Source organism: Ictidomys tridecemlineatus, chromosome 3, assembly GCF_052094955.1.
Source record: "Ictidomys tridecemlineatus isolate mIctTri1 chromosome 3, mIctTri1.hap1, whole genome shotgun sequence".
NCBI lineage: Eukaryota > Metazoa > Chordata > Mammalia > Rodentia > Sciuridae > Ictidomys > Ictidomys tridecemlineatus.
This window is the reverse complement of record NC_135479.1, coordinates 208,964,423-208,990,812: the sequence shown is the minus strand read 5'-3', so window position 1 is coordinate 208,990,812 and position 26,390 is coordinate 208,964,423. Positions and strand designations below refer to the sequence as shown.

Genomic DNA, 26,390 nt, shown 5'->3' with positions numbered 1-26,390 from the left:
CCCACGTGCTCAAGGCTCTGAAATTGCCGTTTTATTTGAAATGCCACAAAGTAATCTAATCTGCTTTGAAATTGGCCATCCTCGTAGCCGAACGGGGATATCGATTTGACCTGTAAATATTCCCCTAAGGACCTTCTCTTCCTCCCTTCCCAGGTGTCGCCCGCAATTCTGCTTTTTCCCAAAGACAGAGAGCCTCAGATGGAAAGGCCCCGCCGTCCAGGGCCAGCTTTTCCCATATTAAAAAAAAAAAAAAAGAAAAAGAAAAAGAAAATTTCCCTCCCCTCCACGTTATCCCATAGTCTCCTCGGCTCTCACTGGCTTCCCGGAAGAGCTGTCCCCCTTCCAAACTCAGAGCTTCGTGCCCAGGAAGGTTTACCTGGGGGTTTCCGGGGAACACGCTTCATATCCGCCAGCGGCGGGCGCGGGACGGGCCCAGAGCCGGGAGAGCCCAGGGTAGGCTCGAAGGTAAAGGAGAGGGGGCGGTTCTCGCACAATCCGGAGCCCCCCAGTCCCTGTGCCTTTTAACCGCCTCATCCCCAGAACCTCCTGCTCTTCCCCACCACCTCCCCGACGGCCACCAGTGGTGCAGAAAATGCGTCAGGGGATTGGGGGCCCTGCGCACCCGAGTTCTCTTTCCCTGCGCGCTCGGGCCAGCCGCTGTGACTGGGAGACTCCAGGCTTGCCTCTACCAACTCCAGACGAAGCCAGAAAGCTCCTGAGGAGGCGGCCTAAGGAGGGATAGAAGAACCTTTAAATTTCCCCAGAATCCTTCCGCTATGGGGACCCTCCGGTTAGCACCTTGGCCTCCGCACCAGGAGACAGAGGCCGGTGACTGCCATCTCCACTTGCGCCCTAGCCTCCTTAACCTCCCTCTTAGAGAATACGCCCTCGGGCTTTCTCCCTACTCTGGGAGCTCCCATTTCGGATCCGACCCCTTCAGGGTTTACACGTCCTCCCGGAAACCGTGGGCCGGACCCAGATCGCGCCCTTGAGTGCGGGACTCTAGGTCAGGAGTCGGCTGAACTAGGCGAGAAGCGCTGGGCTGAAAACCTGGTCAGCTGCGGTGAATCCAGTGTGGTTCCCTAGGCGGCAAGTCCTCTCTAAGCCGGGAGCCCGGCATGAATTCCCGGAGAGTCGCTGCGCTGGCACCGTGGGTCTCCTCTCTGACCCTGTGGCAGTCCGGGGCATCGTGGCTTCTAGAGGCCTCCACCCAGGAGGCTGAAAACGCAGCTCGAGGCCCAGGACTGTGGCTTTGTAGATCCTTCTTGGAAACAGTTCGGCAATTAGAAAAGGGATGACCTTTCATTTCTCCTCCTGGACTCTAAGAATCAGAGTTTATCCCGGTCTAATAAGGAAGTGGTCAACTTCCACTTATCCTGACATCCCCCCTCCCCAAATATAACACGCTGGCAGCTTTTTATTCTTGGCTCCTAAGCCACCACTGGGTGAGGGTAGGTAGCTCTCTAACCCCAGGAGACTGCTCCCACCCCCAAGCATCCTGATCCTACCAGGGCTCCACTTTGCCCTCACTCTCAGGCTTTTCCTGCCCCCCCCCACCAGGCAGGAAGCCTGGTAGGGGCAATAGAAAGAACCAAGATTTAAAACCAGTGGGACGTGGATGAAGAAAGAATTTAATAAGAACCTAGGAAATCCGATTTCCAAAAAACGAACAAATGTGCCTTGTAACTGTCCTCCTCTCCCCTGGCTCAGAGTCCGTCCAGGTCCCTGGAGCTGAAGCAGCCTTGGCCCCAACACAGTGCCCAAGGTGAGCAGGGCCTCCTGGCCTTTCGCTTCTTGCAGGGTCAGTGGTCCAAAGACTTGGAGTAAACTTTTGGTCTGTGGGAATGGCCTTCAGACCTGGCTCCACTGGCACAAATGTTTCAAAGCCTGCTGAAGGTTCTGGCTCTCCATGAAGCATGTGCTAACTAGTTATAGATTTTTCACATTATTCAAATATTCAGATATCTGAGAGATCTTATTCTCCTATATCACTATAATTTTTCTGCAAGTTCCCATGCCTCTATTGTGCTGATGGAGATTTCGACTGCCCTTTAGGATCCCGGCTGGAGATAGCTAGGCATCACCTAATGGTTCCCCCAAGCACTCCTCACCTAGGGACCACCTCACTCTAAGGCAGTGGCTCTGCCAGCTCTTCCATTAGGAACCGCTGTGGTGAGTTCTTTTTCCCCTCAGCCCATAAAAATATACTTTGGGCTGAAGCAGAGACTGAATAAAGTAAGGTTTGTAATAAAAAGCATCCTCTTGGTAATAGAAAGCCATATACACTCCTGAAAAAGTGAAGCTTTAGGAATGTGGCCCTTACCTGGACCCAGGAAAGGAATTGGTTTATTTATTTGAAAAGTGGGGGTGGGGTAGAGTTGAAGTCTGGGCTAAGCTCCTTCAGGGTTAGAAGTTGGTGAGCTATTGGTGGTATTGACTGCTTTCAGAGCTGAGACCTGTTGTTTCTCAGCCCCCAGGTTGGATTTCCCCAATCCTGCCTGCCTCCACAGGACAAGCTGGGGACCTCTGGCCACTGGCATTTAAGGATGGCCAGGCTATAGGGAGCCCACAGGGAGAAACTGGGGCTGCTAGGTCAGGGCAAAAGGGAATCAAGCCCACATGCCCCACTTCTGCCAGTTAGCCTTTAGGTACCTCCTTTCCTGCTCGCTCCCGGGGTTTATGGGTACGGGGTCTGTTTCCACCTGCTGCCTGTCCTCTGGCTTAACCCCCACAGACTTGCTGTCTACAGAAGCCACCTAAATATGGTTCCTCTTCTCTGATTAGTCAGCAAACAGCTCATGAGCAACTGTCCTGTGGGGCTTCAGTCAGGCTCTGGGGGTATCTCTGGATGCAGGTCACAGACCATAAACATGGGGCTACAAAAAGAATATGATTTGGAGAGAAAGGGAGATTGCTTTCCCGCTGTGACGTTTTCATCTGCTTGGCTCAGATGAGAGGACATCTCCTTCCTCTGGACTAGCCAGAAGGATGCCTGTGGGTCTGGATGCAGAGAGTTAGGGCCTGGACTTAGGTAAGAACAGTAGAGTCAGACCACCATTCTCTCACCTCCCTACGGGACAACCTTGGATATCTAAAAAAGCAGTGGCAGGAAGACTTCCCCAGGACTAACTGGGGCTAAGAACAGGGAGGCGGCTGTCCCTGCCTCCAACCTCCACAGGAACATTGGATAAGGGTATAAAAATCTAGAAGTCCCAGCGTCTCACCTCCTGGGACTCGCCTTCTGTGGTTTAAGAAGCCAACTTGGCCAGGCCGCAGGGTCTGATCTCCAGTCAAAGCTCCGACCTCTAACCTTTATTTCTTGCCTCTAAAATAGGATTGTTTGGGGATTCACTGAGCCCAGCTAGAGTGAGGCCTCGCTGTTTGTGGCTACTGCCATTGCCTTTGTCTAGCCCACTCCTTTGCTGCCTCAGCCTCCCCTCCTCCAATTACCACTTCCCTGGGGGGAGGGGTGCGAGGGTGTGTCTCTGGGGGAGCGCGACCTCTTGCCCTTGGAGGGCCAGATCTGAGGATGCAAGGTCACACATTCTCATAGCAAACCACTCCAAAGTCTAGTAGGGTGTGTGGGGGCGGGAGTAAGAAACGGCTTGATCCTCTTGCTCCTCCACCCAAGCACAGGCTGCGGAGGCCGAGTCTCAGCCGGTCACCCCAACAGCGTTTCCAACCGCAGTCCCTGCGCAGCGGCGGGCTCTGGTAGCTCCCTTCCAGGGCTAAGGGTTCTCATCAGTTTGTGCTGGGAGGAGTTTGGGGCTGATCCAGTAGAACCCATAGTTTGCACCTCTCTGGACACCACGATCCGTGTACATTATCAGGGGTCGCGGACGTCTCCAGCGCACAGGAGTTCTTCTCAGTCCTGGAATCTTTGTGTTCTCTTCGGGGTCCCCGGAAAATTCGCCCGTCGAGCGACCCCGGTTCACATCAACCAGGGATCGGGTGTGAAGGGGGTGGTAGGTAGAGACGCTCCCCAACGGGGAAAAGGAGGGGAGCCGGCTTCCAGCCTGGCGGGCCAGCTGCGAACGAGCGCTGTGCGCGCCCTGAAGACCCCGCGGCCCCAGGACGGGATACGTAGGTCCTGAAAGTGCGAGATGGAGTCCCAGCGGCCGCTGGTACCGAGCCGCGCGCCGCACCCCGAGCCGCCCAGCGCCCCAGGGTCGGGGTCGGGGTCCGGGGCTCTGGAGCGCAGGGGCTGGATCTGCAGCCCGCGCGCTCGGTTACTCTCTCCAGGGCCTGCGCCGCGCGCGGCGCTGCCGACTGCGACAGTGAGCTTTGCCTCCCGAGCCCTAGGCCTGGCCCGCTTCAAACTGAGAGGAGGGAGGGTTGTGAAATCTTCGTCACTCCAAAACGAGTCCATTAAAAATGACCTTCGTGATTTCGGGCTGCGGGACGGGAAGATCTATAATGCCATGTTGGCATAGGGTGACTTTTCCCTCACCAAACCCTCCGAATCAAATAGTTTAAACCCAAGGAAATAATCCCACAGTCCGTGCGCTTCCTCCCCGCGGAGCTCAGGTGTACGGGTCGGGGGTTAGCCCGCTGCCTGCAACTGAATTCAACCCAGTCACGGGGACAATTCAGCCCTTCCCCCTCCACACACCCTGGTTCTGGGTCTTCAGCTTCCCACTTCATTCCTGAGCCGGGACCCGAGGCTAGTCCCTCGTCCTAGCTAGCCGTCGGTGTGCAAGGTCCCGGAGGAAACGCCACCCTTTCCTCCTCGGGACTCCTCCAGGGAAACCGAATCGCCCAAGTTGGCCCTCTGACCCATGGAAACTACCCCACGTCCTGGCGAGTGTGTTCACAGTGCAGCTACGGCCAGGAAGCACCCACAGGTCTCTTGCCTCCGTACATCTGCGGTTTCCAAGAAGCCTCCTCTCCGGAACCCAGGGTCACAAGACTGTGAGGGGCGAAGGCGACCCTTTGCACTCCATATCTGCTGCAACCCTAGGTTTATCTGCTTTCCAACTACTCGCTAAAACCCACCCAGTGTTTAGTTTCCAGCCCGAATTCCAAAGCCGACCTTGCTCTCTCCTGCCCTTACCCACCCTATCTACCTCCCACATCTTAGTTCTATGTTGAAGGGGAGAAAAGGTAGCCACCCAGAAAGCGGCAGATATTTAGTCTCAGGGCAGTGATTTCCTCCGCGACTGCCATTTAAGCCTAGCCTGGTCCAGGAAACACCCGGAGTCTACAGCCACTGGTAACCAGAGTGGACTGCCACCTATGACAAGGTTCCACTGTGCACCTATATGGGTGTGGAGTCGGTAATGGGCCGCTTTACAAAGAGACTGAGGCCTACCAGGGCAGGATGACAGAGCCTTCTCGGACCCAAATGTAAAAATTAAAAGACTTCCCCAAACCTGAGAATTGGCCTGCCAGCAGGTGTCTGCCTGGGTTTTTGGTGCCTCCCTCTGCCCTGGTGTGGGACCTCTGAGTTCCTCTTCCTGTTGGCCTCTTCAATGCAGAGCAGGAGGATATACAGCAACTGGCTGCCATCGCAGTTACTGTCCTACTCCCCCCCTGCTGCAGGGCCTTTGGGGAGGCCAGTTTCCTCTCTGGCCTCAATTTCCCCAGATATGAAGGGTTCCTGATGATCCCACCGGTCCTTAAGACTGTGCCGTTCATTTTCTGCATCCCAAAGTACTAAATTGGTCTCAAAGGTTTTCTTTACCCAGGGATCCCACCTGCTTCAGGCAAATGGGTCCACTCTGTATCTTTTATTTTCAGCCAATAGCTAGCTGTAAGCCATCTCAGAGCTCTGGTTGATATCCAGACTTGCTCTGGCTCTAAGACTTCCGTGGGGTCATTGTCCTGACCCCAGCAACTCAGCAGGGCCCTGGCAACCTGGGTGCTTCAAGAACCCAAGTTAAATCAATGAAGGGGGGGGGGAGCGGATTCAAAACCGCTGAGGGCAAGGGAGTTCTTTTGCATGGTGGAGTTCTTCCTAAACGCAACTTCTCTTTGCCCTGTGCCCTGAGCTTCCCAACTCCTTAGACCCAGACTGGCCTTGGGGGGAGTAGGCATTGCAGCCCAAAGCTTCAGGTCCCAGACATGAGCAGTGGGACAGTGCTTGAGACGGCATGGCTCCCCTTCCTGACTTCAAGAAGTGTAGTAGGAAAGGATTAGGCCACTGCCCCCTTCCCCAAGTTGTGCACTATGATACAGGATCATGTACAAAATCTAGAGCCAACCTCCAGGATCAAAACCCAGGAGATACAGGTGGCCCCTGGAGTAGGCAGCTCCTGAACACAGCACTGGCAGCAGTTGCTCAAGGCATCAACCCCAGCAACACCACAACAAGGGGCAAAGTCTTCAGTCATTCTGGACCCAAAGGCCTGATGATGTGCTTCCCTGGTTACATACACCCCACAGATATTTAAATGTCTGCTGTGGCAGCACATCTGCCACTTTTCAACATTTTAGCAAACTTCCCTGGAAATCCCTAAAACAACGAATAGCTTAAAATAAGCCCTTTTCCCCAGACCGCTCCCATTAGCTAACTTCTGGTTTATTAGAAATCTTTGGCAACAAACAACTCTTCAGATAATTTATTCTCCCCCGCCCCAAAAGAAAGGTGGGAAGAGAGAGGACAGAGGATAGAAGCCCATTACCCTGTCTGCTTTGTAGCAAGCGGATTAGACGCATCACAGCAAACCAGTTAACACTACTCCCGGGTGGAAAGGAGACTCGACCCTTATAAACCTAATTCGCTTCTAATGTCCACCGAAACTTCAGCTGGAAAGGAATCATTTCTACTTCTGTAGCCAAGAACTCATCGCTGGGCCGACTAGTAGGGAAACACCGCGGTGAACAACTCCCAGCGAAGGAAGGGGCTGGGGAAGAGTTCTCCGCGGATCGGACTAGGAAACGCAGGAACGTGCGCTAGGCCCCAGCCCAGCAGGTTCAGCGCTTCCGCGCACAGGAGGAAAGCGCCCTTCGACCGCGGACCGCGCGGCCAGGCTGGGAGGCTCCCGAGAGCCCCAGCCACCGCTTCCGGCCGCTCAGCTCCCTAGGGCTCCAGGCTGCTCCGGCGCTTGCTCCGGACCCGGGCCGCCGCAGGACTGCAGGCCGCAATTGCCGACAAGGCCTGCTGCGCTCCACAAGGAAGACCGTGGAAAACGCAGCTGCAGACCCAGAAACCATCGCAAATACCACGTTTGGAGGCGCCGAGCGCAAAAGCTTACCGGGTCGAGTGCCGGGCCGCGGATGATATTAATGGAGGCGCCCTGTGGCCAAAAGACACCTGTCGCCTGTACTGCAGCGACCCTCCAGTGCCCTGCAGCTGAAGTGGTCTCTTAACCACGAATTCCTCTCGTGTGGCTCCAGGGCCTGGAAATCCTGGGGCGCCCATCAGAACCCTGAACAGTGCCCTTCCCGGCAGTGTCGGGGTCCCTTGGGGGTGAGATCCTGGACCTGCTGTTTGGAGGTCTGGCCGGGTGGCCACAGTCCCTGGCGGAGGCCGACGTGTGCGTGCTGGGAAAGGCCACCATTTCTTACGATCTCTGCCTGATGGTGAGTCCTCGTCCGCCAGTAGTGTATTTTCAATCTTAAAAGAACTGCTAAGCTCTGCCCTGCCTGCCATTTTCGAAATAATTACCTTTCTCTTCGCGGGTGTTTCAGCTCACCAACCCGCGATCTCTCCTACCCGAACCCTCCGATCCCCAGAGGACTGGGAGGGCAGCACCGAGGACTGACTCCCACGAGTGCTCGGTGGCTGTGGCCTCACCGAGCACCCTGCTTGCTTGCTCTCTTTTCTCCAGAAAGAGAAGGAGGGATGAAGGCCCGAAAAAGAAACGGGAGCTGAAGAAAGAAAGAAGGAAGGAAGGAGGGAAAAGAGGTAGGTAAATAAGAAGGAAAGGAGAAAAAGGAACAGAGAAAAAATAAGAAAACAAAACCACACCAAACCAGAGCAGAAGAGGGTGGGGGAGAGAAAGAGAAAGGGAAGGAGGAGGAGGAGGAAGAGGAGAAGAAGGAGAAAGAGAAGGAGAGGAAAGAGACGGAAGAAAAAGAAGACGAAGAATTTTTTTTAAATGGAAAGGAGGAAGAGAAAGAAGAGAGGAAAAGAAAACAAAACTAAAATGGATTCACAAAGAAGAAAGAAAAGAAAGGATAGGAGGGAGGAAGGAAAGGAGGAGCAGAGCGGGAAGAAGGAAGAGAGAGCGTAAAACCTGCATGGACTCGCATGCCAACGCCAACTGGGGACCGCCGGTCCCTGGAACAATCCTTGGTTTGCCGCTGCCCTGAGCCAAGAGATGGTTTGGTCGCCTGGGCCGTGGTGGCCCTGGCCCCTCTCCCTGAGTCTGCGTCCCAGCTGAAGTCCCCGGCTGGGCCCTCCCAAGACACCCGAGTATTGGCTGGGAGACCTCGATGGCCCCTCTGGGCTGGCTCCTGCCAGGGCCGAGGCTGCCTAACTCCCCGGAGTTCCCGGCCGCTCACCTGCGGCCTCACCTTCAGGGAAGACCGCGCGCATCTTCAGGTAGCTCGTGGTGAGTCGTATGATGGACGCTTTGTCCAGCTGCGAAGTGATGGCCGATGGCAGCGGGAGCAGCTTGGCCAGCTCATAAAACTCGCCATTTTCCTTCTCCCTCCTGGTTTTGGCCGCATTCTTGGACTTCTCCTTCATCGCGCCTCGGCTCTGGGCATATTAGACCTGGCCGCGCTCCAGGCCCGCGGAGTCCCGCTCAGGCTGCGGCAGCTGGGACCGGGAAAGGGGACCCGGGGGCCAGGTGAATCCCGGGTGCCGGCGACGGACAGGTGCGCGGGACCGGCCTGGGCACCGAGGAACTTCTCCGCAGTTGCCAGCCCAGAGCTCAGCGCAAACCAGCTGCGCCGCCCCGCGCTCCGGCTGCGGCTGGAGCTGGACTGTTCCGCGGCGACCCGAGCTCTGCTTCCTGTTCACTCTTCTAGCCTCCTGTCTCCCCGGCCTCAGCTTTTCTTAGGGTATAAGGGTCCAGCGAAGAGGCGGTGGTGCAGTTTAGTCCTTAACCGGGTGTTGGCACTCGCTGCCGCGAGGCCCCTCCGATCTGGAGGGCGGCAGGGGCGGCGGCGGCTGCGGAGCCATGGAGCGGACCCGAGCCGAGGGGAGCTAGACCGAGACGGCTGGGCCGGACCCAGGCCTGGGCGCGCTCTCCTGCCCTCTCTGGTTGCTCCCTGTGCCTGAAGACCCCGCGCCGGAGTCCGCGATCTGTTGGGAGGCGCAGCTGCTCCGCAGTCCACGTGCGACCGAGCACCGTTTGTTTATGGCGGACCCGCCTTCGGGCGGAGCACTGGGCCGCCGGGGCCGGGACGGGGGGGCAGGCAGGGGGAGGGACCGCGGCGGGGGCGGGGGCAGCGATTCTCGCCTCCGACCCCGCCGCGGCCCTGGAGTCACGGGCGCGCCTCCGCGTCTCTACCTCCAGGGACTGTCCCGAGAAAGACGGGCGCGCTCCCGGGCTCGGGGAGATCGCGGTGAGTGAACGCTGCGCGGCGCGGAGACCGGCTCTGGAGAGCGAGTCGCGGGACGTGGGCGTTAGGATGGGCTGCGGGGTGGGGCGAAGGAGCAACGAGGGAGGGGTGCCGAGGCCTCTTCTGTGGTTACCCGGCTGGTCACCGGCGGGCGCGGCCAAGAGGAGGCGGCGCGACCCGGCGGCCAAGTGCCCTGTGGGGAGGATCGAGGCCTCCAAGTCCGCGCTGGTCCCACGCCCTCCTCCTCAGTTCCGCGTGCGGAAAGGGGGTGCCCAGAGGGAAGAGTCCCCTCCCGACACGCTCCGAAGTCACTCTTCTGCCCTTTCTCTCCTGGAAACTCCGGAGCGAAAGGAGATTGATACTTTTCTGAGAGGAGCGGGAGACCGCCCGGGCGCGCGAGCCAGAGGGAGGGAAGGGTCCGGGGAGCCCAGCCCAGCTGCGAGGCCTCTCCGGGGCGCCGGCGGGAACGGGGCCCAACTGCCCTGCCTCCAGCAGCCCAGAGCAGTCCCGCAGCCTGATCTAACGCAGCCTAAATTTCGGGGAATCGCTTTTGGGCGGACGTTTCATGGAGAGTGTCACCGAGCTAGGGCCACTGGGGGAACGTTGGTGGGACCCGTGGTGGTCGGCAGAAGGCAGTTGGAGAAGGGAGGCGCTGCTGAAGGCGCGGGCTCTGGGAACACACGCTCTCCCGCAGGGCCACACTGGACCTAAAGAGTCACATCCCGCCTCTCCTCCCCAACTCCTCCTTCGGGCTCCTGGGCCCTCCGCACCCCCGCCACTGCCATCTCCGAAACCCCCGGTCCTTCCTGGAGTCTGAACGCCCCAGGACGGTTCCGTTGCCAGCTTCCCTGCTTCACGGGGTCAGGGACAGGCCAGGGGGCAGTTCCTACTGGGTGTCTGGGCCCTGAGGGAGCTCTTGGCACTGTGCTAAAAGCTGTAGAATTATGGGGCCGGGAGGCCCCCGACCTCGGGGTGGGCACGGGTTAGGAGGTGGGACGGGGATAGGGGGATAGGTAGGTGCCGCCGCTCTACCTCCGGCCGGGAGGAGTCTGCTGCTCTCACGTTCCTCTGCAGCTTCCGGCTACCGTGCCTGCAGTAGACGCTCTGACCTTTTCCCAGACCCCTTTGAAGGTCCGTAGTTTGGAGGCGTTGGAGGAGATGTGGGTTCCCTCCCTGGGCTTCATAGCATAAGCCTGGTTTGGGCATCAGCCTGCCCAGTCCTGCTAAACCCACTGTGGCCAATGTTCTTAGGAATGGTGCTGGGAAACCGCGAAGCTGCACCAGCCAGGAGCGCAGTGGAACCCGCACTTTCCTTTGGGGTTTCGGATCTAGGCACGCTGTCCAGTTTTCAGCGGTGCGAGTGGAGAGTTGGGGCCGCGCGTCAGCGGCGCGGGTCCGCAGGTGCCCCAAACAGGCGTCCGCGGCCCCCTTCCGTGACCAGAATCCCGCGCCGCGCGGCGCTGATGAATGCCTGGGGCCTTGCAGAGAAGGGGCTCCAAGAGCAGGGCTGCGGACCGGTCCCGCCAGAGCTTCTTGCAGGCCTCCCTCCCAAGCGCACTCTAGCACTTCCCAGGCTTCAGGAGGATTTTACGCTTCTCTCACCCCCACGATTTCCAACCCTCAATTATGGACTCGGGAGAATTCCTCCCCGGCTTGAAGGGGATTACCTAGATCGCAGAAACATGGCTAAGTGGAAGTGGGAGAAACCCGACTAGTAACAAGAACGGAAACTTTGCTCAAACCAAATTTCCCAGATTTTACCGAAAGCGCGCTTGAGCTCTCAAGACCGGGTTTTTACAGTGGCAGCCGCTGTTTAGGCACCTTCAAGACAGGATCAAATCGCCTCCTTTGAGTGACAGCAAAATGGGGTGTTAGAAGCCTCTAAGATATCAGGGTGTGGGATGCTTCCAGGCCCAAAGTCGGCCTCAGCAGATGCCCAGCAGGCACAAACATTCTTTCAGGGCACACATACACACACAACTGGCTATGGGCCTAGAGTCCCCCGACAGCATGATCGAAAGTACCACAAGTACTTGGGCAGGAGTCTTGAGGTTTCCCAAGTGGAAAGGATAGTGATAGTAACGTGGAATAGTGAAAGGAAAAAATCCCAGTCTCTGGTTGGGGCCGTCCCATGGCTCTCCCTACCTGAGTTAAAGCCTGGGGCCCTCAGATCAGAACAATTAGGACAACACCCAGACAGTCCTAGATGTGAGACAGTATGAAGTTAGAAGCTTTGCTTAAACTTGGTACAGCAGTGAACAAGTGCTAATTGGAGTAATTAGGAATATCCCGTGGTGACCTTAAGTTGGCCACCTACTACGTGTCCCTCCCCCTTGAAGTGGTGAGAGATTCCTGGTCCACACATTTGACCAGCTCATGGCCCCAGGAGAGGCAAAGATGCAGTGAACCCCACCTATCAACCCCAGTCCAGGGTATCACCAGAACCGCTGTTGGCCTACTGGCCAGGAAGCAAACTGTAGAGGGCAGGGAGCAAGAGGGGTCTCCGCAAGATGTGGTCCATAGCTTCCCGGGAGCTGCCTACTTGCAAGGCACCATGCTCCAATCTTCTGGGCCCGGGAGCATGCCCTGCGTACCCCATCTCTTAGAAATTTTCCACTAGGAAACTGATCTGGTCGAAATTCAGGCCTCAAGAGGAAAGGGGCGGTCCCAGGCCGCCCCACATCTGTTTGGATTTTCCGCTTCAGATGCTCCGCAACTGTTCTTCCCCAGGCGGCGCCCCGAGCCTACCTGAGAAGCCCATCTCCAGCGGAAACCGACTGTCGCCTGAGATCAAGGGGGACGACCCGAAGATGTTCCGCCGGGAATGGGCTCCAAAGAGGCTGCTGCAATGGCAGATCAGAGACCTGGTTACTAAGGTTGGGGTGGTGTGTGTGGGGTACCCTCCATTACAGGCACTGGATTTCCAACCTCTGCCAAAGTAGAGTTTAAAGAGAACTTCAGCAGCCAGAGCAAGCAAGAGGCAACAGGAAATTCAGAGCTGCCGAGATTCGATCCTATGTGATTTATAAGCTCTTGTCTACAAAGGCAATTAGTACAATGTGGTTACTTCAGAAACCCCGCTTGCGGTCCAGCATCACATATATGATTTTCTGGTCTGATTTTCTGAAAGAATACCTTGAGTTTTCACTGCTTTCCATGTGTAAACCCCATGGAGACATCACCAGCTTTCTTTGGGGTCATTGCTACTCCTAGAAAGGAGCATAGGACCATTGTAATACTAATTGCAATATTAATATAAATTAATCATTTACAATTAATTACAGGAAGCCAGAGCCATTACCTAATAATTTATTCCTCTAGAGGTCAAGGCAGTAACTTGCTCTGCTCACTCCTTCTAAAGTAATTGAGGGACACAAGTTTCTCTTTTCAGTTTTTTTTTTTTTTTAATATAGTAACTTCTTTTACTGGAAGTTACTCCTTTGGAGAAAATGTTTGGTTTTAGGTTGGTCGGGGTGACTGATTATCTGATTCCATCGCAGTAACATCGTGTGTGCGGATCCTCCTTTCTGCACTGGGTCCAGGGACTGGTGGCTGGGGAACACCAAACTGGGACAGCAGTTCCCTCTCCCCAAGGAGAGAAAGGAGGAGAGAGCAAAAAGGCCTGAAAGCAGGGAGATTATGCCCACCTCCAGGGTGGCCAGTGGGGGCTGGGGTGCTTGAAATGGACTCCGCTCCCTGGGATTCTGGGAGGAAAAGCCCTTCTCTTTGGACTTGGTTGTCCAGAATGACTACTGATTCCTGGAATACGGTGGGGTGGGTTGAGGGGGGCCTCAAACTCTCTTAAGGGATGCATTGGGGGATCAAAAACAGTTATTGCCACTGGTAATTAATTATAGCTATTAAAAATTCCTGAGAGAAGACCACAGGGAGTTACAGAAGCCCCGCCTGGTTTGGGTAAAGGCAGCCAGGGCACACTTTTATTTTACCTGAGATGAGGGATGAGCCCTTTCCTCTGCATTTTTCTTCCCAAACTCAGTTCTACCTTCTCTTGGGTGTCTAAGAAGGTGAGGGTGGGGGGCTTTTGCACTTTGGGCTGACGGGCTCACACACACCCCTCCAGGAAGGGTAGGTTCTTTTGGGGGGAAATGGCTGTTCCCATCTCTTGGAACTGAGCTCAGAGCCGGGCCCTTCCCAGTGGAGAGAGGGCAGAGCAGAAGTCCCCGCAGACATCCTCCCACCTGCCCTGGACCCGCTTTCTGGCAGACCGTTATTGGTCCGTGTTAATTTAAATGAAATCCCGGGTTAGGGAGAGGCAGCCCGTCTACTCTCCAACAAAGCCCTACTTTCTTCTAGAAACAACCCCCATGGCTTTCAGAGAGCTTGGGGTCGCTTTTGGATACCCTTGAGCCAGAGGCCTCTTGGTCTAGTGTGTACTGAAAGTCCTCGGTGGTTACATCAATTACACATCGCCTCGAAATCTCAAAACCGATTAGTTCATTAAGGGCGTCGTGGAAACATCCCTTCAAAAACATCAACTAACAAAAAATCTCTTTAAGAACCGAATAAAACCTATCCACCTGAGATAAATATTTCTGCACATCAAAGAAAGCACGAACACAGTGGGCTCAATTTTTTTTTTCCAGCACCCAGTAGTGACAGCCCAATATTGATATAGGGTTGACCCCAATATAGGACAGTCGCGGTTCTTTAAGGACACAAACGCCTCGTTCCGTTTAATTCGCGCCATGGATCTATTTGCACAACAAAGCTATGGTGAGAAATGTCTTGCCTCCTCTGAACAAATTTTCAGGAAGGTAGCTAAGTCATTCCCAGTTGATGGAGAAAAAGTTGCGGAAAGGCGGGGGTGGGGTGGGGTGCAGGCGTGCGGGCCGGGTCGGCGCCCTCCAGCCAGGCCTGGGCACGCGCGGCTGCCCCAACCCGGGTGTGGGCACCTTCCCGCTTCGCGCGGATTGCATTTTTCCCTTTGGAAGCCAGCGTGGAAGGTGGGTTTCCTGAGAGGTGCGTGTGAAGCGGAACACACTCGTGCCTCCGGGGAGAAGCGGGTGAGGTCCAGGGCCTGGGGTACTCACTCCAGGTCTGAGTTAAGCACCGCGGACCAGCGGAGCTGGCCTTGGGAGCGGAGCGGCGGCGGGGCCACGCCGGCCTGGGGACCGCTGAGCTGCGGGCCACAGTGGAGCACGCGGCCAGGCCGGCTGCAGGGGCGGGAGGGGAGGTCAGGCTTCCGTCGCCAGAGGTTTCCTTAATTCCGCAGAAGGGCCTGGGTAACCCGGTCCCCGGAGCAGGGTGCCATCTCAGGGATGATTTCGGAGCTCTTCGGGCTTCCCGAATTGAGGCCAGCAGAGTCCCCGAGGGCCGACAGCACTAGAAACGCAGCCAGGGCCCGCAGGTTGCAGCGCCAGGGGCCTGTGCCCGGCGGCCTGGGGGTCCCCGCAGGGAGCAGGGAGGTCGTGCGGTGCGCACGCTCGGGGAGGGGGCCTGGGCTCGGGCACTCGGGGTGGGGTCGTGTGGGATTGCGCGGATCTCTCAGGCGAGCCTGGGGCAGAGCGGCCCATCCCGCATCCTCTTCCACTCGAGTCTCAGCCCAGCTCCGTTCCTGTTCCCCAGATTCTTTCCACGCGGGAGGTAGGGACCCGGAGGAAGGAGGGAGCCGAGGCCCGTGTCGCGACGGGAGCCAGCGATAGCCGGCCCTGTGGATGGGGTATCTGGTGGGAGGACTTCATCTTCTTAGCGTCTCCAAACCCTCCCAGGCTGGCCCTAGCTCTTTCGTGCTAGTCACAGCTCGGATCTGGAATTCTTGCGCTGGAGGCAGAGTTTTGGTAGGCTCTCGGATTGAGGAAGAGAGTCCAGCGTCCCCTTTTCGTTCCTTTCCCCTTTTAAATTGCCCCCAGACAGAATTCCCTCTAGGTGTCAGAGCCAGCACCCTGGGGAGGAGGAACAGAGGGGAGCAGGTTTTCGTGTAAAACGAAAGCCTTTTTAAAATAAGCACTTCTCCTTAATTCAAGATTATTTTCCCAGGAAGAAGCATCAGTTCAGAGTGGATTCAGACCGTGAGGTTTCTGAGTATATATGTATTTTGGAGGAGGCAATTCCAACACCCTCTTCAGTTTTTTGAGGGCAGAAAAAATAATCTTGGTTATTGCACCAACTCATTCTATACCCTGCGGTATAGAATAATGGCATCCTTTAACTTGACCACGGAGTTCTCTGCTTTCTCTCCCAGAGCCTTTGAACCAGGCGGGTGTGCCCTCTGGAGCCTTCCTCAGCTGGACTCGCACATTTGTCGCTGTACTCTTTTCGGAAGAGGAGGTCAGGGTGCACGGTTCCATGGGTTGGAATCGAGCAAGTACTACTCCTCTCCCAAAGTCTTAGCCAATTAAACCGTTTTATTGCAGTGTGAGAGGCTTCAATTTCAACCTTGCATTTATTTTGGAGAATCCTTCCCATCTACCAGGTCCTGAGCTGGGCGTAGGGGATCAGGACGAGTGTTTTGAGACATCTAACATATGAGTAAATCCAGCCAGGCACTGGGGGAAGAAAATCAGGTGTTGGCGTGGGGAGATCACCATTCAGTGCTAGTTTCTCCTGGCCAAACAGCCATTTTCCACTTGTCTTGTATTTTTCCCCCAGTGTCTGCATATAGAGCCAAAGCATCAAATACCTTTAAAATAATTTAAACAAGGTTGCCAGTTTTGGAAATATCATGTGTGAATTTGCTTTGATTCTTGTATAATTAGGGGCTGGGAAGGAAAAAGATCAACACCATGTCATTGTTAGCACACAAGAACAACTTACAAAATATTTTTTTGAAGTCTACTTACAGTAATTGACTAGAAAACACCTCCCTGTTTTGTTTTTAAAGAGAAGCTGTCAACTGTCAAATGAAGGAATGTGGACTCCAGGAGAGATACACCTGCAAAAAGTGCTGGAATTCCTAGACTAACCCCACCCATCCGTTCTTTAAGAGTATCTCATTCATCTATCTGTCTGTCTATCTATCTATCTTTGTAGTGCTGGTGCCTCATACTTGCTAGGCAAATATTCTACCATTGAGCACACCCTCCATCCCAAGGATACCTTATTTGGACCCTACTTGATTTGAGCAGCTGGATATTTTTTCTGAAAGTAAATCCCATAAATGGAAATCATACTCATCATCAAACATTTTAATTTGGAAGTGACCTGGGTTGAGCTACGGAGCAAGAACGCATCCTGCCATAATCACAGCTGATCTCTTAGAAGCTGAAAACCCTAGAATGAAGGTCAGGAAGGCAATAATTTAAAATAGAAAATTCCTAGCTTTAAGAAAAGGCTCCAAGTGGAGCTGGGAATTTATATTGTACAAAAACCCTTTGAACAATCATTTGACAGTAAATGAATTTTTTTCTGGCTATGTTTGTTGATCTAAATTTCTCAGTCACCCTTTGCATGTGTGAATTGTGAGACAGGGTCTAAGCAGAGCTGACTTATGAATCTTTTAGGAATCCATGCTTTCAAGTTGGTTTTCTGTGTGGGTCATGGGAGCTGCTGCACTTTAGATACTTTATGGGATGGTTGTCAAGGGAACCTTGGGTAAAATTTCGCAGGACTGTCTCTAAAAACATTATTCATAATTAAAAATGATTCATAGAAATCACCAGAAAAATTATGGCATGTTATGTTCAAACATGTTTTTAGGCCATGTGGAATAAATAAAATCAGGGTCTGGTTGGGTAATACTGCCTCCCAGCCTTCCTCTGACTGTGCCAGGAGGATCTGATACAGATGCTCAGATTTAAGAACAGCCTGGGTAATAGGAATCAAGTGACATGGACATTTTCTTCAGGTATTTTAAAAGTCTTGATGATGCAAGTTACAATTGTATTTCTTCAAAAGTCCCTAAAAAGCACAGTTCAAAAGGTGATAAGTTTGCACAAAAAGGAATATGGAAACCCCCACATGACAAAGGACAGCACACTCATTGCCACCCAGACCCACCTTGTTATCAGCCAGCTGATTGTGGCAGGTGTTTTGCACATTAGTGGTGACATGCCCAGGACCCACTCTCCTGCTACTACCCTTTGCAGGGAAAAGCAGTACATGGAGGTGGCAAAGTATTGGCAATATCAACTTCTTTAGCTGGTGGTTGGTTATGTGGGTTTAAACCCCTTCCTGGTAGAGAAGCAGGGCAGAGCTTGTAAAGGGTATTTAGGTCAGCAGCAGCTAATGCATTGGCCTCCCAGTCTAACTTGCCTTGGGCCCTGGTGGACTGTGACAATCTAGTATGTATATAGAGAACCAGCATTTAATAGGGCAATCAGCTTATCAAATAATCCAAATCAAAGTGGTTGTACCTGCTAAAAACAAAACAAAAAATCCCCCCCCCCATTTATCTACCTAAAAGAATAGAGGCCATCTCCAGCCCCATGCATGGTCACACATGTGCCTGACTTATGTCTTGCCAGATCATTTTAGTCCTTTTCACAGTCAGCCAGTTCTGGCCTGGTGTAATGACTCCCCTGGCGTGTGAAGGTGGCTAACGTGATGGGTTGCATGTTCTGGCTCATTGCTCATTTCCATGTGCAATCGGTGCTGGACTGACTTAGAAGCAGCTTACACTTCTTGCGGCCAAAGGAATGCAGTTGTCTGGACTGGAGAGCCCTCGTGTCCTCCTACACACACTGCTATTCATTCAGGAGACATTCATCAAGTGCCCACAGTGTGCCAAACCCCTGAGCCAGGCATTTGCATGATAAAACTGAGTTTCTGCCACTGAGGATATTCTTGGTCCTGACAATGACTGTGAGAATCTGGCCTGATTATGTGTATCAAAGGCCTTAGAAAGCTTCACCGCTTTTGAACTAGTAATTCTATTTCTGGTTATGTGTCCAAGGAAATCATGTCTAATACCCCCCCAAAGCCTTTTTGCCTGAGTATTTGTATAGTAGTTAAGGGTGCAAAACTTGGTGTCAAATCAAGGTTTGACTTTGTAAGCCCTTTGGTTTTGTTATCTGTTCAATGGGGGATAATAACCATTTCATAAGGAGGTTGTGAGTTTTAAGTAAAAAAATCATCGATAAATATAATGAATATAAAGGGCCAAGCACACTGCTTGGGAGAAGAAAGGATTGAATAAACTTTAGCTGTTATCATTGGCATTATCATCACATTATGACCTGTAAGATTGAACGGTAGAATCTTACTTATTTGCTTTGACATGCTGGAGATGGAACCCAGCGACCACACATGCTAGGCAGGTTCTACTCGGAGCTACACCCAAGCCTGGAATAGTTACAATGTTAAACTCTGGAAGCAAACTTTCATAAATGGGTGGGGGTGATTAATTAAATGCTGATACAGATAATTCAACAAAAAATCAAGCAGCTAATAAAAAGATTTTTAAAGTTTCTAACAAGATGGTGCGTTAAAAACCTTCCTAGATACAATTACTCTTCTAAGAATCCCTTGAAGCTAGGCTTCCTGCTGCGAATTATTTGCAGACAATTGAATCACTTATTCAAGAACCAAGGTGGAAGTCACTTTTCTGCTGCTGGATTTCTGCCAGTAGGCCCAAGAAGTGAACACTTTTTTTGTGTGTGTGAGTGTGACGTGTGTGCACACATGCATTTATGGCTGTGTTGGCAGAGGTCCCAATGACACTGCTGTGAAGCCAACAGTCCCAGAGGTGGTTTGCTGATCCTGAGTGCCAGCTAGCAAGGCTGTTGCTGGATTGACAATGACAGTGGCAGCTTCCTATCCTGCTGACGTTGGCTATGGCAGTGTCCACAGCTGCCCTGGCTGGCCAGTTCTGCATGTGTTATTCTTCTGGTGAACCAGCCTGGCTGCTCTCCCCAGTCCTCCCAATAATTTTGTTAGTGCTGAGGTTTCTCTGTTCAATCCCTTTCCTCTTCAAATAGCTCACGAGACTCCAAATATTGGCAATTAAAACCTGAATGATACAAGTTGAAATCATGCCAGTCCTATAAGGCTCTCTATATTATATGAATATAATTAAGTAAAACAACATAACTATATACAGGACTTTACCAGAAGGAGATTCCTTACGGTGCTGGCCATGAGCATGTTTAGGTAGTAAGACTGGGAGTGGTCTTTCAATTTACCTTTCCTTGCCTCCATTTTAATTTTAAAAAAACTTGAATTTAAAAAAAAATTGGGGGAGATGCTAGGGATTGAACCCATACACATGCTAAGCATACCCTCTACCCCCGAACTATACCCCAATTTCTTTTTTCTTTTTTAAAATACCACTTTATGGGTTGGGGTTGTAGCTCAGTGGTCAAGTGCTTGCCTTGCATGCATGAGGCCCTGGGTTCGATCCTCAACATCACATTAATAAATTAAAATAAAGATATTGTGTCCATCTACAACTAAAAAAATTAAAAAGAAAATACCACTGAGATATAATCATGTACTGTACAATTTACTCATTTAAAGTGTACAATCCAATGGTCTTAGAATATTTGCAGACATGTCCAGTCTCACCATAGTCAATTATGGAACATTTTCATCAGCTCACAAAGAAACCCCACACCCCATGGCTTCATTTCCTCTACTTTCTGTTTCTCTATATTCCCACACTCTAGATTTTCATATGAATGGAATCATAAAGCAGAGGTCTTTTGTGTGACTGGCTTCTTTTACTTACGTAATGTTTTTGAGGTTCATCCATGTTGTAGCCTGTACTACTACTTCATTTCCTTTTCACCGATGAGTAACATTCCACTGCACAGGGCGAGCACATTTTGTTATCCACTTATCTATCCATGACATTTGGGTGGTTCCACCTTTTGGCTGTTTCAAATAACGCTGCTGTATTGCCCAACTTTTATTGACCACGAACTAATTTTATCAGTATTTTGAAAAAATTATAACAAAGAAAATCTGGTCTACATAGTACATTAGGAGGAAGACAATATGGTAGATTTTGTCCTTGCATCATTGGCCAGTAAACTGGGCACACACTGAAACTCCAAGCCAAGCTGCCTTTGGGTCACTGGACACAGACCCAAGATGCACAAGGGGACCTGTGCCCCATCCAAAAGAAGGTGAAGCTTTATCCCTTACATGACCTTATGTGACCTTGTTGTCCTTGACTCCCACTTATTTGGTCTTGTATGCTGCCTACTCTATCTGTGACCCCACAACCAGTGACTAGTCTATATGTGGTGCTCTTGGGCTCCAGGGAACGACATGAGAGACGTGTCAACCCATCTCCACTTCAGGAAGCAGCTCTGAAGCCAGGCAGGAGGACGATTATGGCAACATCACGGAAGTCCCATGACTTGACTGGTGGGATTTGCACATTGAAATTGCCCTTTACAGGCTGCTGGAAATGTTCTACATCTCAACTTGGGACTCGTGTGGACAGGGCAGTACTCCTAAGAGTCTATATGTTATTATGTTTCACTGTGTGAAAGTTACAGCCGGATTACAGGAGGGAATGGTCACACATGGTCTTTTTCTGATCTTCCTTTCAAACTTCCATTCCAGCCACTTGCTCCTTCCTGACCATTTCTAAGTGGCTGCAGGCTCCTGTCACACAGCTGGTAAGAGAGAGCTCGGCTGGGGACTTTATCCAGCAACCTGACTGGGCGCGTGCTGCTTTCACTAGGAGTCCCTCCAGAGCCTAGAAGCTACGTGAGTTTTGAGACTTGACCTGGGATCTTGTGGCCAGTGAGGAGTGGAAGGTCTAGGAGGCCCGAGTTCCCAGGTCCAGCGGATGCTCTTGCCTGTCTTGTGTACCTCCTTGCATCAGGCACGTCATAGGTGCCCTTGAGTGAACGGGACCAGAGTGGAGTTCTCACCAAAGACCAAGCAGGGTGCCCATGTGTCATGGGCTGTGAAAACCAGGCAAGAAACTCAGCTTTCATTTCCCCGCAAGCCAGCAGCAGCGGAGGCTGGACTGTTGCAAGAGCATGGAAAATCCCCACTAGAGACACCAGAACTTTCTGGCAAGACCCATGAGGCGTTAATTTTAGCTTTCAATGACTGATGCCCTTGTATATTTTAATGGGTCAGGAAGAGCATGGGTCAAAGCCAAAGAGGTTTCCTTTCCTGTTCCTTTCCAGCTCACTAGGTGAGCTGCTTGGTTTTTAAAGACTAGTTCTCTGCGTGTTTACTTTCTACTGTTTTGAGTCTATTCTGATAATTGTGAGCCATTCCCTAAAAATAGTAGTGGTCTGTCCTATGGGTCAAGTTGCCCAGAGTTCACGCATTAAACACGATTGTGACTCACAGTGTCCAACGCTAGAAAGCCGTAACCACAAAAGAAACAAAACCACGTGTCTTCCTCGGCTGAAAGGCACATGCGTTGAGCACCAGGCCCTTGACTTGGGGAGACGTGCACCCCCAAGTTTTCCCTGTGTCTGCCTGTTTTCTTCCTTGTACCCCTACAGGCTTGGGGTTCCATGCTGAGAACAGATGCCTCCACTTGGGCTGGAACACGCCCTGGGCTTGCTGGAGTCCGACCCAGGATGTGCAGAGGACCCGTGCCCCTCCTGGGAGAAGGGTGAGCCTTGGCTCCTTATGTGGCCTTATGTGCCCGGGCACCCTTGATGCTCTCTGATTTGGTCTTGTCCACCGCTTACTGGCATCCTGTTGCTTGTCATGTCTGGCCTCAGGTGCATCCCATCAGTGAAGGACGCTTTTGGACTCTTGCCTGATGGTGGACTCTCAGTCTCCAGTAGAGCTTAGCACTTTCCTTTCTCTGCCTGCTCCGTGCAGTTTGCAGAACCCTGGATCATTTTTTTTTTTTTTGCATTCCTTCCTGGTTAATTTAGAAAACTTAGTGGAAAATGGAGAAAGGCAATCACAGATCTCACCAGTCCGTACAACTAGAAGGAAATCGTGATGGGAAACGGTGACTCCAGCTCCACCAGACATGGCCCAGTGGGGACTGAAGGAAAAGAAAATGGTAAAGAACATGTGTGAGATGGTGAACAGAAGAATTCACCTCATATAGAAACAAAAGCTAGAGAACTGGGGTACAGCATGTATGTTGTAAACCTCTGCTGAAATCATGAATCTCCTTCCTGATCACGCAGCATCCGCCAGGGGCTGCTAACCTCGGGGGTGAGTAGGAGAGGGAGGGATCTCTCCAGAGTGAATGGAGATCTAGCCTGCCTCCCGATGGAGCACACAGCCCTTTTATTTTTATCCTTTGTTGTTTGGGTACTGGGGATTGACCTCAGGGGCACTCAGCCATGGAGCCACATCCCCTGCCCTATTTTGTATTTTATTTAGAGACAGGGTCTCCCTGAGTTGCTTAGCGCCTCACTGTTGCTGAGACTGGCTATGAACTCCAGATCCTCCTGCCTCAGCCTCTCGAGCTGCTGGGATTACAGGAGGGTGCCACCACGCCCAGCACACACCTTATTAAATATTTTACCAAAAACAGAGATGCTGAAGTGGATTCAGTCTCTAACTAGACATGCTGATTAATGTACCAGTTTTCAGGAAATCCAGGGATGTAGAAATAACTGAAACCACACCAGAATGCTCTTGGAAAATCAGAAAGTGGAGAACTACAGGAAAGACAACCCAGTTTCTTCAGGTAAGTGGAGAGGGAAAAGAGGGGAGGAAGGAATTGTAGATGAAGACGCTTCAGAGGCATATCAGCCAGGTGCTGGATGAAAGCAGGGACCTGTTTCCATCTGAGCTCCAGCAAATGTTATAAGAAAATCAGGAAAATATGAAAACTGACTGGATATTTGAAGCTATCCAAGAGTTCGTGTTAATTTTTTTAGGTACAATGAATGATGATATGATACATGTATATTTTAAGAAAAGCGTTCTTGTTTTTTAGAAATGCGTACCAACTGCTTAGAAACTAAAAGAAAATCTAAATGAGACCGTGCGTATTAGAGTCTTGTAAGACTTTTTAGTTCTCCAAGGACGACACCCCCCTCTCCCACATGTACGTCCATTGTTAGGACTTCTCCCCTCTGCTCCCCTTGGGTGAGTTCAGTAAATAATAGACAAGAGCAAACCCAGCTCGATTCCTTTGGCCCCAGCAAGAGGACGGTCTCAGCTGGGAGTTTCCTCCTGCAGCTCCCCCAACTCTGCCTCTGGGGGACACTGAGGGCACCTGGTCTGAGCTAAGCCCATCATTAGCTGCACCCAGGAAAATGCAATCATGAGACTCTTGTCCCAGGAGCAGGAAAGAAGAGACGCTGAAGATACTAACGAGCAACACCCCTCCTCTCTCCTGCCATCGTCTCTTGATGGTCATGGGTGGCTGGTTTTGTTTTTATTTTTTGGTTATTTCGTGTCACTGCTGCTCAGGCATGAGAATGATTTCATGGAAAATTCAGACTCTTACAGATGCTCCAGGGCCCCACCTTGCAATCAGCTGCTGGGTTCCTCCTCCTGCCAGCCACCAGACTGATGTCCTGTGCCTGGCCAGAGGTAGCTAAGTCAAGCCAGGCATCCCTCCTTCCCCTGAGTCTGCCACCTCAACCCACATGGATGGGTGACCCCCACAGGACGGTGGCCTTGGTATCTGCACACACACGGTGCCTGCATCAGGGATGGGCGAGTCTCACCACTACCCAGAAGAAGAACATGCCATGCTGTTATTACAACCTATCTGGGTCCTTTACAATCCATTGTATTTCTCATTCTAGTTATTGGTTGCCTCATCACATTGTCTAGGACACACACACACACACACACACACACACACACATTTATTGATTGATTTTTGTAGTGATGATTTAACCCATGGGCCCTTTGCACTTCTAAGTTTCTTTGTTTTGTTTCGGTATGGCATGGTGATTGTAGTTAGTAATATTGTATTATTTACTTTAAATATGTGATAAGTGTAGCTATTAGGTGTTCTCCCTCCCACAAATGATAAGTAATTGTGGCAAAGGAGTTAATTTGATTGTGGTAATCATTTCACAGTGTATACCTATATCAAATCGTGTTGTAAACTTTTTATTTTGTCAATTTTTACCTCAATAAAGTTGGTGAAGAAAAGAAGATTTTTGTTGTTGTTGTTGTTCTGGTCTTGGTTTTCATCAGTTTTACTGATTTTTTCTAAAAAAATGACTTGTCCTTTAGAAGTTTATCATTTTGGTTTTTTCTTTCAGTACTGGGGATTGAACCAGGAGCAATTTACCACTGAGCCTCATTCCCAACCCTTTTTAATTTTTATTTTGAGACAGGGTCTCACTAAATTGCTTAGGGCCTCACTAAGTTGCCGAGGCTGGGTTTGAACTGTGATCCTCCTGCCTCAGCCTCCTGGGTTGCTGGGATGACAGGCATGTGCCACTGTACCTGGCATCAGTTAGTGTTTCTGGAGGTTCTCCTCATCCCTGTCCTCTCTCTGTCCCTTCTCCCCACCAGTTATGCATACGTGTATACGTAGATCTCTGCACTGGGTCCCGTGTCTTCATCCATCAGAAGACCCCTCTGGTGTCCAGGCGGGATCTTATCCCCCTTTCTCTTAGGGCCAGTGCTCCTGGGTCTCAATTGGACGCCTGGAATACTTACCGGTTTCTTCCTCTCTGGAAGGTGCTGAATCCTGACTTTCGTACCTTCAGCACCACCAGACCTGTTCTAGTTTTCTGGGGCTGTCAGTGATCACAGACTAGGTGGCTTACATAAAGAGAAATAAGTCCTCTCACATTGCCGGAGGCCAGAAGTCTGAAATCGTGGCCCATGGCAGGTATGTGGCCTCCAAAAGCTCCAGGGAAGACTCCTTCTTTGCTTCTTCCAACCTGGCTTCTGGGTGACCCCAGGCATTTTTTGACCTGTGGCTGCACCCCTCAAGCCTCTGCCTCCATTGTCACATGATGTGACAACCAACCGGTGTATTTAGAGAACACTCGGAATTTAGGATGATATCATCTCAAAATGTTTACTTATTAAATATACAAATTAGATCACTTTCTGAGGATCTGGGAAGAAAGGGGTCTCTGGGGACACTATTCAACTCACAAGGAGGCCATTGTTGGTATTTTCCCAGTTTTCACGGTTATTCTTAGGGTCAGGTTCGCTCTGCTGTTTCTTCATGGATGGGAACAGGAGTCATCCACGGCGTGTCCTTGATTCCAGGCTTGCGTCTCCAGACCCGTGGCGACTGTCTCCGGTGTGTTGGTTTTGGACACCCAGTTGTTGAGGGGTGTGCCTCTTAGATTATCCTTGTGTTTAGAAAGAGGGATGTGCCTCTCAGCTGGCCTTTCCTCTCTGTATGAACGGCCACTGGAGCGTGGATACTTCTGAGATGGTGAAACGGGACTTGGGAGATAGTGAGACCTGTGTGGGCTGAGTGGAGGTCCAGTCACCCTCTTCCTGCACAGGTATAGAAACCTGAGTATTAGGCACATACAAGGACAGGCTGCGTGAATAAGCCCCAAGTGTCACCTTTGCATGCTGAGGTCTGAGCAAGGAGGAGTTGTGTGTCTAAGGGTTGGTTTATCAAAGTGAGCTTTTGAATAAGAAGGTGTGAACACTGCATTTTTCTTATGTGGGCCTCAAAATCTGGGTTGTAAATACTATTTTTAGTCCATTTCATAGCTGAGGAAGGTGAGACAAAGGGAAATTAATTCATGTCCAACCTGTCTCTGTGTAGCTGTTCTTACTTAAGCTCTGTTAGTTCTATTATTATTATTATTATTATTATTATTTTGGTACCAGGGATTGAACTCACAGGCACTTAACCACTGAGCCACATCCCCAGCCTTTTTTATATTTCATTAGTTAGGGTTAGGGTTAGGGTTAGGGTTAGGTTAGTTGCTTAGGGCCTCACTAAGTTGCTGAGGCTGGCTTTGAACTTGCAAACTTCCTGTCTTAGTCTCAAGCCACTGGGATTATAGCAGTGTGCCACTGTGCCCAGCTAGTTCATTTATGCTTTTAGTAAAACCATCAAGGGCAAACTGTGAGGACGTGAACTCTTAAAGGAATGGAAGAAACATTTTGCAGCTTTTCCTAAAATTTCAGAAGTGTGGCGA

General features: G+C 51.5%; 1 protein-coding gene and 1 long non-coding RNA gene across 6 annotated transcripts in view; one reads left to right on the top strand and one right to left on the bottom strand.

Moving 5' to 3' along the window:
- Window positions 1-9,506, bottom strand: part of Sim2 (SIM bHLH transcription factor 2) — a 46,526-nt gene extending 37,020 nt beyond the window's left edge. Inside the window, exon 1 of one of the 2 annotated variants that reach the window (XM_078044620.1) lies at window positions 8,449-9,506. In XM_078044620.1, the coding sequence (XP_077900746.1) occupies window positions 8,449-8,635 (187 nt within the window). In that variant the 5' untranslated portion in view covers window positions 8,636-9,506. The remainder of the gene's footprint in view (window positions 1-8,448) is intronic. The other variant, XM_078044621.1, reaches the window with a different exon arrangement.
- On the top strand, window positions 9,295-24,417 carry LOC144376487 (uncharacterized). 4 transcript variants are annotated; one of them, XR_013437024.1, is made up of 3 exons: window positions 9,322-9,459; window positions 20,926-21,943; window positions 22,215-24,417. It is a non-coding gene; the product is annotated as an uncharacterized LOC144376487 (long non-coding RNA). The 4 variants fall into 4 exon arrangements; XR_013437025.1 differs by having other exon boundaries at window positions 20,926-22,348; window positions 22,884-24,417; XR_013437023.1 differs by having other exon boundaries at window positions 9,295-9,459; window positions 20,926-24,417.
- Window positions 24,418-26,390: the final 1,973 nt, after the last annotated feature.